This window comes from Ursus maritimus (genome assembly GCF_017311325.1).
Source record: "Ursus maritimus isolate PB19 chromosome X unlocalized genomic scaffold, ASM1731132v1 scaffold_X1, whole genome shotgun sequence".
NCBI classification, from domain to species: Eukaryota; Metazoa; Chordata; class Mammalia; order Carnivora; family Ursidae; genus Ursus; species Ursus maritimus.
In genome coordinates this window covers 105,136,227-105,150,339 of record NW_024423319.1, presented here as the reverse complement: position 1 = coordinate 105,150,339, position 14,113 = coordinate 105,136,227, and the positions used below count along the sequence as shown (strand labels likewise).

The window sequence follows — 14,113 nt, the reverse complement described above, 5'->3', positions numbered from 1 at the left end:
TTTTTTTTTTTTTTTTTTTTTTTTTTTTTTTTGATTCTGGGATTGTATTGGCAATGCTAGTTTGCATTACTGGAAGAGGGACAGAGTCACCACGTCATGTGATCAAGATGGAGTCATATAGTATTCTCCATGGAATTAAAATGTTTTAGTCAGGAACAGGGTATTAGAACTTTCATACAAATGTTTTCCTTGTACCATTAATGAAGATTTTCATGTCCTTTTCGCTTTTATTTAATGTACCAATATTGGTACTTTGCTGAACTTGTGGTTCCTACACAGAGATGTAGGAGCCTTTTTATTTTTTCATTTTTTATTTTTTTTTTAAAGATTTTATTTATTTATTCGACAGAGATAGAGACAGCCAGCGAGAGAGGGAACACAAGCAGGGGGAGTGGGAGAAGAAGAAGCAGGCTCATAGCGGAAGAGCCTGATGTGGGGCTCGATCCCATAACTCCGGGATCACGCCCTGAGCTGAAGGCAGGCACTTAACTGCTGTGCCACCCAGGTGCCTCTGTAGGAGCCTTTTTAAAAGAGACATTTGAGCCTCTCTGGGCCTGCACCTGGTGCCCCCCCTTTATATTGTGGGAAGTGTTCTCTTGGGTGATTGTGATGCATATCCTTGTTCAGGGTCACTGTTCTCAGGACCTAAGTTCAGCTCATATAGTTCTAAAGTTGTTTTGTAGTTTTAAAACTAAATTTTAATTTAAGAAGTTAAACAGAGGCAGATAAAGAAAAAAAGTCCACAGTCCCCCTGCCTTTTGTTTCTAGCCCCTTAGCCCAGAAGTAATCAGAATTAATGGTGTGTATTAGTCTCACATCTTCCTCTTTATTCACATCATTATATATAAACACGTACGTGTTTCCTGTTTTAGTTTTACTTTACAGAAATGGGATCATACTCTGTGTGTTATTTTTGTCTAATTGTGTGTGTGTGTGTGTGTGTTTTAATAGTATATGTGGGTTATCCTTTCAGGTCATTACATTATAGGTCAAACATTCTTTTTTAGGGGTGCCTTGGTGGCACAGTTGGTTAGGCGTCCACCTCTTCATTTCAGCCCAGGTAGTGATCTCAGGGTCATGGGATCAAGCCCCATGTCAGGTTCCACGCTCAGCGTGGAGTCCGCTTAAGTTTCTCTCTCCCTCTCCATCCACCCCCCCAGCATGCATGCACGCTCTTTCAAATAAATAAATCGTTTAAAAAAAACACACAAAACCCAAAACATTCTTTAATACCTGCTGATATTCCATAGTATGGATGTACCATAATATGCGCCCTATCAATTAACTTTTAATTTATTTCCACTATTTTCATCATAAGCAAGCCTACAGTAAACAAAGGAGTAATGATAATAGATTTTGTTACAAAGTCGCCCCTGTGTGTATAAATATTATGTGGCTACTATCTTAGAAAAGTTATTTTAGTAAAGAATATTTCCTTTAAAGTTAAAACAAGCAGAATTGGCTTTAATTTGTTTTGTTTTCTTTTAGTTATTAGGTCTTTTGATGTCAACAAACCTGGCTGTGAAGTTGATGACCTAAAAGGTGGTGTAGCTGGTGGTAGCATTCTAAAAGGAGTATTAAAGGTGAACTGGATTTTGATTGTTGTGTTTTTGTTTTGTTTTTCCCTTGCCTTAGTCATAAGGTGAATCGTATGGGCACTCCAAATTGAGAAGTAAAATTTTTTTCTTTGTGAGTACGGAGCACATTTTATATGGAGATAGGCTTGTGTGGTAGGTAGTTAGCAACAGTTGGATGAACGTTTCTGGTTTTGAAGCTGTCTTCCACATTTTTTTTTTTTTTTTAGTAACAGTCCTCGACATAGAGAAATAATTGCCTTTTCAGTTTGGGCATCTTCTGTTAGGACTTTTGATGTGTAAGTGGTAATGGTGTCATCCCACGATAATTCTAATTACTAACTTACACGTTTACAGGTGGGCCAGGAGATAGAAGTCAGACCTGGTATTGTTTCCAAAGATAGTGAAGGAAAACTCATGTGTAAACCAATCTTTTCCAAAATTGTGTCGCTTTTTGCGGAGCATAATGATCTTCAATATGCTGCTCCAGGAGGTCTTATCGGTAAGGATTTTTCTCTCATCCCTACATTTTTGTGGTGTTTTTCATGGGAAAAGGATTACCCAAAAAGATGTATTGTAGATTTTTAATTGGGTATTTTAAATAATTGATTGGGTGGGGGAACATTCATGTGGTTAAGCTGTTGGTTTTAGTTCATAAGATGGTTTCATGTGTTCGTAAAAATTATTTCTAAGGATAAAGAAGGATACATTTTGGTTTAGTATATGAAGTAACTCCTTTTAGCAGTAATTAAGTTTTATGATACAGCATTTAAAATAATTAAGTATACTTTTTTGTCTACACAATTTTGGTGGTAGAGAGTAGTTGTTTCTTTTTGTGTTTTGCAAATGAAAAGTTACCCACAAATGTCAATTGAATCCTGTCAGATCATATTTACTGTGAGGTAGGAATAAAAAAATAACTTCGATTGGTTAGCAAGTACTGAGATGATTTTATGGATTTTTCTAGTCCCTTACAACTTAGTGTATTACCAGATACCCAGAAAAAGACAAGATTCAAATGAGAATTAGACATGTTGTACCTTTGGATTAAAGAAGAAATTCTTGGATAAAGAAGTTTGTCTTTTGGTTCTCTGATTTTTGGGTATATAATTCACTTTTCTATCCTGAATTAAGAGTTTACTGTATGTAATTTAATGATAATGCTCATGTAGCCACCACCCACCTTGAACAGTTATCAATACTTTACCAGTCTGGCTTCCTCTTTATATCTCCTTTCCTCTCCTCATATGCCGCTAAAATATTTTTTTTTAAGATTTTTTTAAATTTATTTGTCAGAGAGAGAGAACACAAGCAGGGGGAGCAGCAGGCAGAGGGAGAAGCAGGCTCCCCACTGAGCAAGGAGCCCGAGGCGGGGCTCAATCCCAGGACCTCAGGGTCATGACCTGAGCCGAAGGCAGCTGCTTAACCGACCGAGCCACCCAGGAGTCCCATGTAGCTAAAATATTTTGAAGTGGATCCCAGGAATCATATATGAAGTCCTGAAGTTATTTTTTTAATCAGCCTTCCTGGGTAGAAATGGCAGGCAAATATTCTACAAATTACTCGTCATGAATTTTGTATCTTTTCAACCTTTATTAAATATATTCAGACTCATTTTTGAGTTAGGCTGTCCTCTCTGTCCTTTATTTAGAATTTAAATCAAGAGACTATTCTCAAATAATCCATGGGTTTATGATTCTACTTCTTCAGGTAAGACAGGTATTTTGTCATGCCTGTGTAGCTATTATATGAGTATGAGAAGAATATAAATGTGTATTAAAATGTATTGGTATATGCTGTACTTGTTTGACTAAGTTGTGGGTAAGCAACTTTATTAGAAAATAAGTTGGGGGGCGCCTGGGTGGCGCAGTCGTTAAAGCGTCTGCCTTCGGCTCAGGGCGTGATCCTGGCGTACCGGGATCGAGTCCCACATCAGGCTCCTCTGCTATGAGCCTGTTTCTTCCTCTCCCACTCCCCCTGCTGTGTTCCCTCTCTCGCTGGCTGTCTCTCTCTGTCAAATAAATAAATAAAATCTTAAAAAAAAAAAAAAAAAAAAAAAAAGAAAATAAGTTGGGCTTTATATATCTTGTTTTTATATCAGGAGTGGGAACAAAAATTGACCCCACTTTGTGCCGGGCTGACAGAATGGTGGGACAAGTACTTGGTGCAGTTGGAGCTTTACCGGAGATCTTCACAGAATTGGAAATCTCCTATTTCCTACTTAGACGGCTGCTAGGTGTACGCACTGAAGGAGACAAGAAAGCAGCAAAGGTAAATGCTTTCTGTAATTCCTGTTTCAGAAAAGTGGCAGTGATGTTAGGACCAGTTTTGAGGTTCATTCTTTTATAGTTAACATAGGATTAAGATAAAAGATGAGTAAATTTGGCTTTCTACTTTCAGGAAGTTGAAAAGTCTCATATTAGGTTGGCAGAGATGGAAAATTGCTGATATCTATTGTTGGCAAGGACGTAGGAAAATAAGCAGTCATTTTTGGAAAGCATTCTCTTGATTCTGGGGTTTATCTTTCCTTGATTTATTTTCCTAGGTGCAAAAGCTGTCTAAGAATGAAGTGCTCATGGTAAACATAGGATCCCTGTCAACAGGAGGAAGAGTTAGTGCAGTCAAGGCCGATTTGGGCAAAATCGTTTTGACTAATCCTGTGTGCACAGAAGTAGGAGAAAAAATTGCTCTTAGCCGAAGAGTTGAGAAACACTGGCGGTAAGTTTACCAGCTTTTGTCACTATCTAATAAAAAAGACACAGTTCCCTTAAGTTCTTGGTTTTGTGCATGCACACTTTACCTTGAACACAGCTGAAGCTTTAGCTCAACTATTTATTTATTTATTTATTTATTTATTTTTTTAAAGATTTTATTTATTTATTTAACAGAGATAGAGACAGCCAGCGAGAGAGGGAACACAGCAGGGGGAGTGGGAGAGGAAGAAGCAGGCTCATAGCGGAGGAGCCCGATGTGGGGCTCGATCCCACAACGCCGGGACCACGCCCTGAGCCGAAGGCAGACGCTTAACCGCTGTGCCACCCAGGCGCCCCTAGCTCAACTATTTATTTGGATGACTTAGACTCTGTATTTCTAGCCCTGATTTGTGATGCACACAACCTACAAAAAAACCCAGTGAATTTAAATTCACTATTTCTCTTTGGCTTTTTAAAACTTTGTATTTGGAAATAATTTCAAACTTGACAAGAAAATTGCAAGAATTGCACACAACTCCTGTTCCCTTTTCCCAGATACACAGTTTATTTTTATGTGTGTGTGTATTCTTCTATATGTGTAAAATTTTTTCTCAGCTGTTTAAGAAGTGGGTTGTGTATATCATACTTCCTGATCTCTTAACACATTGGTGTATATTTCCTAAAAGCAAGGACATTCTCTTAATTAACCGCTTCAAGAAGTTAACATCGATAAATTACTGAAACCTATAGTTGATATTCCAGTTACACAGCTTATCCCAATAATGTCCTCTAGTCCCTCTGGTCTAGGCTCATGCAGTGCATTTAGTTATCATATATCTCTTTGATTTCTAATCGGGTACTTCCTCAGCTTTTTTTTTTTTTTTTTTTTTTTTCTTACTTGACATTGACTCTTTGAAGAACACATTTTTACTCTTCCTCAGTTGGAGTTTATCTGATACTTCTAAGATTAGATTCGGGTTATGTATTCTTGGCTGGAATTACATATATATGTTTCTTCCTGCTTTGTCTCATACAAACCCTCTAAATTACACTGTTCTGGGTCCTCATTGTTGTCATAATTATTCAAATCACGTTAGGCTCTCTGTTTTTTGCTTACTACTTTTTTCCCTTATTAAGGCTTCCCTGATACTGTGCCCCGTGAAGGTCTCTCATCACTTACTGTTCAGAAGATTGATCTGAATTATTACTCTATAATTTAGAGAGAGTTAAACTTCTGGTTGAATTTTAAGTAAATAATCCTGCTTTGTGGTGATTTATGTCATTTGATTTTACTCTTTGATGTGATTATACTATTTGCTATTAAAGACACACTGATTTCCAGGGTATTTTAAAATAGGCTTAAATAATAAACTTTCAGAAATTCAAGAAAGAATGTATTATTCTCAGAATGGTACATTTCCTAGCTCAGAACAGATTTTAAAATAAAAGGATTTTTTTTGTGTGTCTGCCCACTAATACTATAAGAGGATTCTATCCACGTCAAACTCGATTTTTTTTAGAAAAAATTTTTTTTTAAGATTTTATTTATTTATTCGACAGAGATAGAGACAGCCAGCGAGAGAGGGAACACAAGCAGGGGGAGTGGGAGAGGAGGAAGCAGGCTCATAGCAGAAGAGCCTGATGTGGGGCTCGATCCCATAACGCCGGGATCACGCCCTGAGCCGAAGGCAGACACTTAACTGCTGTGCCACCCAGGCGCCCCACGTCAAACTAGATTTTGCTTAAAAATTAGCAAGACTCCACCAGAAAACTGTTAGAACTAATAATAGATGGATTCAGGAAAGTTGCAGGATACAAAACTAATGTATAGAAATCTGTTGTACTTCTATATACTAATGACAAAGTAGCAGAGAGAGAGATTAAGAAAACAATTCTATTTGTGGTTGCTCTGAAAAGAATAAAATTCCCAGGAATAAATTTAAGAAGGTGAAAGACCTATACTCTGAAAACTGTAAGACTTTGGTGAAAGAAATTGAAGACAACACAAACAAATGGAAAGATACACTATGCTTATAGATTAGAAGAATTAATATTGTTGAAATGGTGATACTGTACAAAGCAATCTACAAATTCGATGCAGTTCCTATCAGAATACCATAGGATTTTTATAGAACTAGAATAAATGATCCTAAAATTTGTGTGGAACCACAAAAGGTCCCAAATAGCCAGTCTTCAAAAAGTACAAAGCTGAAGATATCACAGTCCCAGATTTCAAGCTATATTTGAGTAATCAAAACAGTATGGTACTGGCACAAAAATAGACAAACAGATCCATGGAACAGGACAGTGAAGAAATAAATGCAGTCTTATGCGGTTGGTTAATCTGTGACTGAGGAGGCAAGAATATACAGTGGGGAAAAGAGAGTCTCTTCAATAAATGGTGCTGGGAAAACTAGACAGCTCCACACAGAAGAATGAAACTGACCCACCTTTTTTTTTTTTTTTTTTAAGATTTTATTTATTTATTTATTTGAAACAGGGAAAGTGCGCATGTGCACAAGTGCAGGAAGAGAAGCAGACTCCCTGCCGATCAGGGAGCCCGACTTGGGGCTCTATCTCAGGACCCTGAGCTCATGACCTGAGCTAAAGGCAGACACTTAACTGACTGAGCCAACCAGGCACTCCAAAACTGGACCGCTTTTTTACACCATACCCCAAAACAAATTCAAGACCTAAATGTGAGACCCGAAACCATAAAACTTTTAAAAGAAAACAGGCAGTAATTTTTGACTTCAGCTTTAGCAACATATTTATGGCTATGTCTCCTCAAGCAAGGGAAACAAAAGCAGAAATAAACTATTGGAACTACACCAAAATATAAAGCTTTTGCATAGAAAAAGAAATCATCAACAAAATGAAAAGACAATCTGCTGAACGGGAGAAGGTATTTGTAAATTATATATCTGATAAGGGCTTAATATCCAAAATATATAAAGAACTTCCACAACTCCACACCAAATAAGCTGAACAATTCAATTTTAAAAAGGGCAGTGCACTTAATAGACATTTTTCCAAAGACATAGAGGTGGCCAACAAACACAAAAAATAGCATCACTAATCATCAGGGAAATACAAGTCAAAACCACAATGAGATATAAGATATACACCACTCCGAGTAGCTAGTGTCAAAAAGACAAAAAGGGACACCTGGGTGACTCAGTCAGTTGGATGTCCAATTCTTGATTTCAGCTCAGCTCATGATCTCAGGGTTATGAGATCGAGCCCCATGTTGGGCTCCACTCTCAGCAGGGGGGTCTGCTTGAGATTCCCTCTCTCTCTTCCTCTCCCTCTGCCCCTCCTCCCTGTGCTCTCTCTTTTTCTGTCTCTCAAATAAATAAATAAATAAATAAATCTTTAAAGAAAAAGTCAAATAACAAGTGTTGGTGAGGATGTGGAGGAAAGGGAACCCTCAGGCACTGTTCATGGGAATATAAATTGATGCAACTACTGTGGAAAACAGTATGGAAGTTCCTCAAAAACTTAAAAATACCATATGATCTAGTAATTCTACTACTGGGTATTTACTCAAAGAAAGTGAAAACACTAATTTGAAAAGATACATGCATGTATGTATTTGTATGTATTTGTTTATTGCAGTGTTATAATAGCCAAGTGTCCGTCCATTCATGATTGGATGAAGTAGATATGGTGTACATATGCACAATGAAATATTACTCAGCCATAAAAACATAAAATCTTGATATTTGTGACAACACGGATGGATCTAGAGGGTATTATGCTAAGTGAAATAAGTTTGGAGAAAGATAAATACTGTATGATTTCACTCATAGAATCTAAAAACCAAACAGGCTCATAAATATAGAGGAGAAACTGGTGGTTTCTGGTGGGCGGGATGAGGTGGGTAGGGGATGATTACAATAGGTGAAAGGGATTAAGGCTTCCAGTTATAAAATAAATAAGTCCTGGAAATGAAAAGTACACTTTAGGGAGCATGGTCAATAATATTCTAATATATGGTGCCAGATGGTGAGTACACTTATGGTAAGCATTGAGTAATATGTAGAATTGTCAAATCACTATGTTGTACACTTGAAACCAATATAATATTGTATGTCAGTTATACTTCAGTAATAAAAAAAAATTGAAATAAAAAAATAGATTTTAAAAAATTAGCAAGTATGTTAAGGTTGTTAAATGAGACCATCTGAATGATCTTTACATTCCTTAGGATTATGGTTTTACCCCATGTTTAGATGGGTTTTGTGCTAGAAGCTATTGTTGAGGTAGCAATCCAGCCTGGTCATTGATTAGAGCAAATATTGAAAGAGGGAGCAGAGGTCCCTCTGCTATTGAGAGTAATCTGCTAATAAACTATACGTTCTTCTACTTCTCTTAATTTTCTTTACCTGCCACGGTCATGCTAAATCCTTTGTGATCTTTTGAGTGTTGTGAATGGTAAAAATGCATTGTTTTCAAGGAGAAAAGGATAGAAAATGAGATTTTTTTTAGAAAATCAGACTGTGGTAGATTATGTATCAGCATGATTCCTTAGGTGGACTGGAAGGCTCTGGTGGTTCTGGAGGGGTGAGTATTATTTCGATAGAGTGAAGACAAGCATATCTGTAGTAGCAACTTTTTGTTTGCTCTTTTGGTCATTCATTTTGGCTAGGCCCATCTTTGCGGGTCTGAGGATCTAAGAAGAAAGTGTGAGCTTTCTTACTGGAGCAGCAGGTTTTGGGAATATTCAAATTTAGCAGATAGGCAAGTAAAACCAGTTATGTCATATGATTGTGTGGTAATGATAATGAAATGGGTGTAAAATTCATGGTTTTTAAAATTTTCTTTTTGCAGTTTAATTGGTTGGGGTCAAATAAGAAGAGGAGTGACAATCAAGCCAACAGTAGATGATGACTGAAGAATTCCAGTGAAATCATACATTTGGATAGAGTCGGAATTTCTCTTTACAACCTAGGGGTATATTTTCAAAGCAATACTGGGAAATTAATCTCACAGCTCATTACCTTAGTGGTAGCTGTAAGGTTATTCTCGTTTTTTGTTGATGAAAATTTAACCTCTAGTGCTAAAATAGGATCTACAGTAAATGTAAAAATTGGCATAACGTTGGATGGAATCTACATTTTAGCAGACATTAGTCATTCCCAAATAATGTCTAATTTATACATCAGTGCAGGTTTGAAGTGAAACTGTTTGCTACAACCAGCCTTTTCTGTAGCACATATACCAACAGACCTGTTTCAAATAAAGGTTTTCTTCTTAATTTGCATGATTCATCTTTGAGTGGTTCCAGGCTTGAAGGACTATTGTACCAGTAAAAACTTGAAGACACAAGTTCTTGAAAACCAGCTTTCCTTTGCCCTATATTTTATGTTGCTTTATCTTTGAAATTATGAGTGAAAAGCAAATTAATACAAATTATCCTTTAGAGCATAGGAGCTCATTCCCATGGACACACCTTTTTGTCCCCTTCCTCTTTTCCTGAACTGGAACACAGGAAACTAGAGCCAGAAGTTCTCACCTTCTTCCTGTGATGGCCTGCAATTGTTTCTGCATTGGTTTATACCTGAAACCTGATAGCCTTCCCCCATTGGAAACCACTGTTACACCAGATGATTCTAGATAAGTAACATAGATCTTTGTAGGCCTTATTTTATATTTTTTCTTAACTGCCTAATTGATATGGTTATAATGTAGATTCTAATATTAGTAACCTTTGGACCTTTCAAGAGGTCAGTGATGTTAGAAAGCAAAGAGTGAGCGTTTGATTTTTAACTTAATTCTTCATTTTCTTAACACTTTTCCTGTGCTGCTTTATTTTTCATTTTTTTAAAGATTTTATTTATTCATGAGAGAGAGAGCACATGCACGAGTAGGTGAAGTGACTCCACTGAAGTGAAGCAGACTCTGCTGAGCGGGGAGCCTGATGCAGGGAGCCTGATGCGAGGCTTGATCCCAGGACCCTGAGGTCATGACCCGAGCCGAAGGCAGATGATTAACCAACTGAGCCACCCAGGCGCCCCTGCTTTATTTTTATTTATTTTTTCTTCGTAAGATTCTCTTAAGGCCAATAGGTCCCACCTCTGGCTGACAGTAGATTTGCTGGAGAACCTTAAAAAAAAAGGAAAAAAAAGAAAAAGATGGCCTACAGAGATTCTGATTTAATTGAGTAGGGATGGAGTCCTGGCAGTGATACTTTTAAAAACTTCCCAATGTTAAATAAATTTAGAGAGTTGAGAAGTAGGTGTATCAAATAACACAGAATGTACTGAGTTTTGGTAGTCTGATAATAGTCTCTAGTTGCTTTTCTTAAATTTGCATTTGACGTGGGACTTGATGCCACAGTCTAATAATAAGCCTTTTCAGGCATTGAAACTGCTGGGTAGAAATTTAGAAGGTGTGCTTATGAATTGTTACTTAAATTTATAATTTCTGAAGAAGCATATAATGTTGCATACTTGATTGACTTCGAGGGTTGTGTTGTAGCATGAAGGACATTTAAATAAAGCAAGGTCCTAATCCAGACATTAATTTTGTATTTAACATGTCCCCATTTGTTTTGTAGGCCCCTTCCACCAGTAATTCTGGGATAACAAGACCCAAAGCTTCAGTATTTGACTAAATTTATCTTGAGTAATTTCATGTCACAATTGAAAGCAGAAGTCTTGTCTATTTCCAGCATCTGCGTGAATTTCAACAGATTTATGAAGCACTGCGCTTAATGTAAATAGGTATACACAAATATGAAAACAGTGGGCCTAACTTTCTTAAAACTTGAAGTCAGTGCATTGATTCTTAGCAAAAGTTGTACCTGGTTGAGAATCTGCCTGTAATGCAGTGTTACTGATGAAAGTACATTGCGTGCGTAAATCCTCTTGGCTCACCTGTCAGGATATTTTTGGAGTCTGAGCAGTTCTCATCCCCTCTACTATTAACAACTTAGTTGTTGCCACCATGGCCTATCACCTAATAGCACTGTGTAACTCCTCCGTGCTTCCACACTTGCCCCATTGCAGTCTGTTCTCAGCACAGCCAGTGTTACCCTTTTTGTAAGAGAATGCTTTGTGTACCACTGTATAAGTTATAAAGTCTCAACAGAAATGGGTGTGAGAGCAATCTAGCTGTGACAAGCAAATGATTTCCAGGCTGCCATGGAAAGTTATATTATGTAACCCCAAAGGTGATGTGTTTGTGTGTGTTTGGGTTTTGCAGAGGAAAAAGAACTTTCTTCTAATAAGAGTGCATATAGCTGCCCTCTTCTAAAACTTCTGAAATCCCCTTTCTAGAAAAATTTAATATGGTGACGCTTTCATTGAAATGGATGCTTTTCTAGAAATACATAAAATTTTTAGAAATTATCGAAAACGAAGCCAATACCCGTAGTATACTTATAATCAAGAAACTTGGATTATTAAAAAATTACCTCTGCAGAAGTTTCCACAAACTCAATATACATTCTGCCAAATTTTAAAGTTTAGGTAATTCCTGTTTAAAGTTCAGAATATGGGAAATGAAAAGACAAAGAAGGAGACCTCATAACTCATTGTTCAGAGTTCTGTCCCTGCTGCCCAAACGTGGAGAGAATACTACCAAAAACAAAATAACAAAACCACTGGAACGTATTCTCACCAAGTTATAAAATCCATGCTAAAATATTAGTAAATTAATTTCAGCAATATATTAAAAGAATAATGCATTCTTGTGTACACATGGAAGTTAACAGAGGTTGAAAGAGAGAAGCATACCTTGAAGATGTATTTAATACATTCCATAATAACTTTTTAAATGTAGGTAATGTAGAGAAGGAAACTATTAACTTGATGTTATGTGCCTATTAGAGAACCATCAGAATCATGGTTTTGAATGATGAAATATTGGAGCACAGTAACACCCTTCCAAGGTGCTGTAGGTGGGGTAAAAAGTTTGGGTTGGATAAAAATGTGGAGTTGTGAGGTTAATGAAGTAACTAGGGTGAAATACAGGGTGGGAAGCAGTTATCAGTTGCACGGCACTGGAATTCATGTGATTGTTTCTCTGTATTCTCATTAAGGTCTGCAACAAGTCAAGAATGTCAGCTACCACTTCAGTTCTACAACAGTGTTCTCTGGGGCTTAGCAAATGAGATATAGATATTGGGAATGGAAGCAACAGAACGTTATTTACAAGGTATAAGATTGTCTAGAAAATACAACCCAGAAACTGAAAAACGTGAACTGCTAAGAGTTCAGTGAGGTGAAAGGGGTTCAAGGTAAACATGCAAAAATTATTAGTTTATTAAATAATTTACTAATTAGATTACAGCACCCACACACACAGATCAGAAAATGCAGTGGGTATAAATTATCCAGGTATAAATTTAACAAGATTATGCAAGATCTATATGAATAAAACACTTGCTGAAGGACAAAAAAGGAGAAATGAGAAAATAGGCAATATTCTTTATACTCAGTATTGTATAGATGGCTGCCATTTTTTGCTGTAAATTCAGGGCAATCTGAATAAAAATTTCAGTAAGACTTTAAAGAACTTGTCCAGCTGATAAAGATTTGGAAAAGTTAATTCACAAGAACAGTAAATAAACTTTTGGAAAAGAACTGTGATGAGAATTGACTTACCATGTTTTAGAACATAGAAAGGCACAATATAAGAAGTGTGGTATTGATGCAGAAATAGATCATCGGAACAAATGTTAGAACCATGTATAAAATTTTAATAATACATGCTATATGCCACATTTTATGTCTGTGAGGAAAAGGAAAGATTTTTTTTAGTCCAACTGGCTAGCCATTTGGAGATAGATCTTTTATTTAAAGTCTAAAAGGGGCACCTGGGTGGCACAGTTGGTTCGACGTCTGCCTTCGGCTCAGGTCATGATCCCAGATTATTTTAATAATTTGGTTGAGGAATGCAAAACAAACCCAAAAGCCATAAAGGAGAAATTGACAGATCTGATGTCTAAAAAGTTGAGAACAGGGCTGAAGGTATCACATATGTAAAAGATGATAAGATTGAGAGGAAATACTTAAGACTTACATGTGAAAGATTAATATTCCTAGAACAAATAAACAGAAACGGGACAAAATATTTATTGCATCCCTTTCAGTGGGCTAAAGACCAGCAGGAAGAGAGCTGGTGTTGACTCAGGAGCACACTGATTTGACTTGGGTGAAGACCGCAGTTAGTGGCAGTCAAGTGATCCCACAGGCTGGAGCAGATGTGACATCTCATCTCCATGGAGTTTTCTCTGTGCCTCAGACTTAACAGGGAGGGGCTGCACTGCTGCCAGTGACTTTCTTGTAAGGTCGGTTCTTGCTGGATCAGAGAAAATGAGTTTTGTCCTGGACCATTGTACCTTTTTTTTTTTAAAGATTTTATTTGTTTTAGAGCACGTGAGAACAGGAGGAGGGGCAGAGGGAGGGGGAAAGAGAATCTGAAGCAGACGGCGTGCTGAGCTTGGAGCCCAGTGCGGTCCTCAACGTGGGCCTCGATCTCATGACCCTGAGATCATGACCTGAGCCAAAATCAAGAGTCAAACGTTCAACCAGCTGAGCCACTTAGGTGCTCCCTGGGCCAGTGTACTTTTATACTCAGGGATTGTGTCACTGTTCAGGAGGAACTTAGACAAATACTTAATGCTTTCATTTAAGGGAATGCTTACAGATATTGGGCATCAGGGAAATAACACTGAATTTGGGGGAATAGAGCACAGTTATTGAACAATATGTCTGACTTCAGCTTTTGGCAACAGGGAAAGTCCATCTTGCAGATACGTATGGGATATTTATACAAGAAATGCATATAATACCCAACTTTACCTTTGTAAAGTTCTGAGCCTATCTAGTAATAAGA

At 37.2% G+C, this 14,113-nt stretch overlaps 1 protein-coding gene across 1 annotated transcript in view; it reads left to right on the top strand.

Moving 5' to 3' along the window:
- The window catches only part of EIF2S3 (eukaryotic translation initiation factor 2 subunit gamma), a 17,039-nt gene extending 7,512 nt beyond the window's left edge, over positions 1 to 9,527 (top strand). The window contains exons 8-12 of the mRNA XM_008696443.2: positions 1,489 to 1,583; positions 1,932 to 2,076; positions 3,676 to 3,845; positions 4,120 to 4,292; positions 9,101 to 9,527. Coding sequence (XP_008694665.2) covers positions 1,489 to 1,583; positions 1,932 to 2,076; positions 3,676 to 3,845; positions 4,120 to 4,292; positions 9,101 to 9,164 — 647 coding nt within the window. The 3' untranslated portion in view covers positions 9,165 to 9,527. The remainder of the gene's footprint in view (positions 1 to 1,488; positions 1,584 to 1,931; positions 2,077 to 3,675; positions 3,846 to 4,119; positions 4,293 to 9,100) is intronic.
- Positions 9,528 to 14,113: the final 4,586 nt, after the last annotated feature.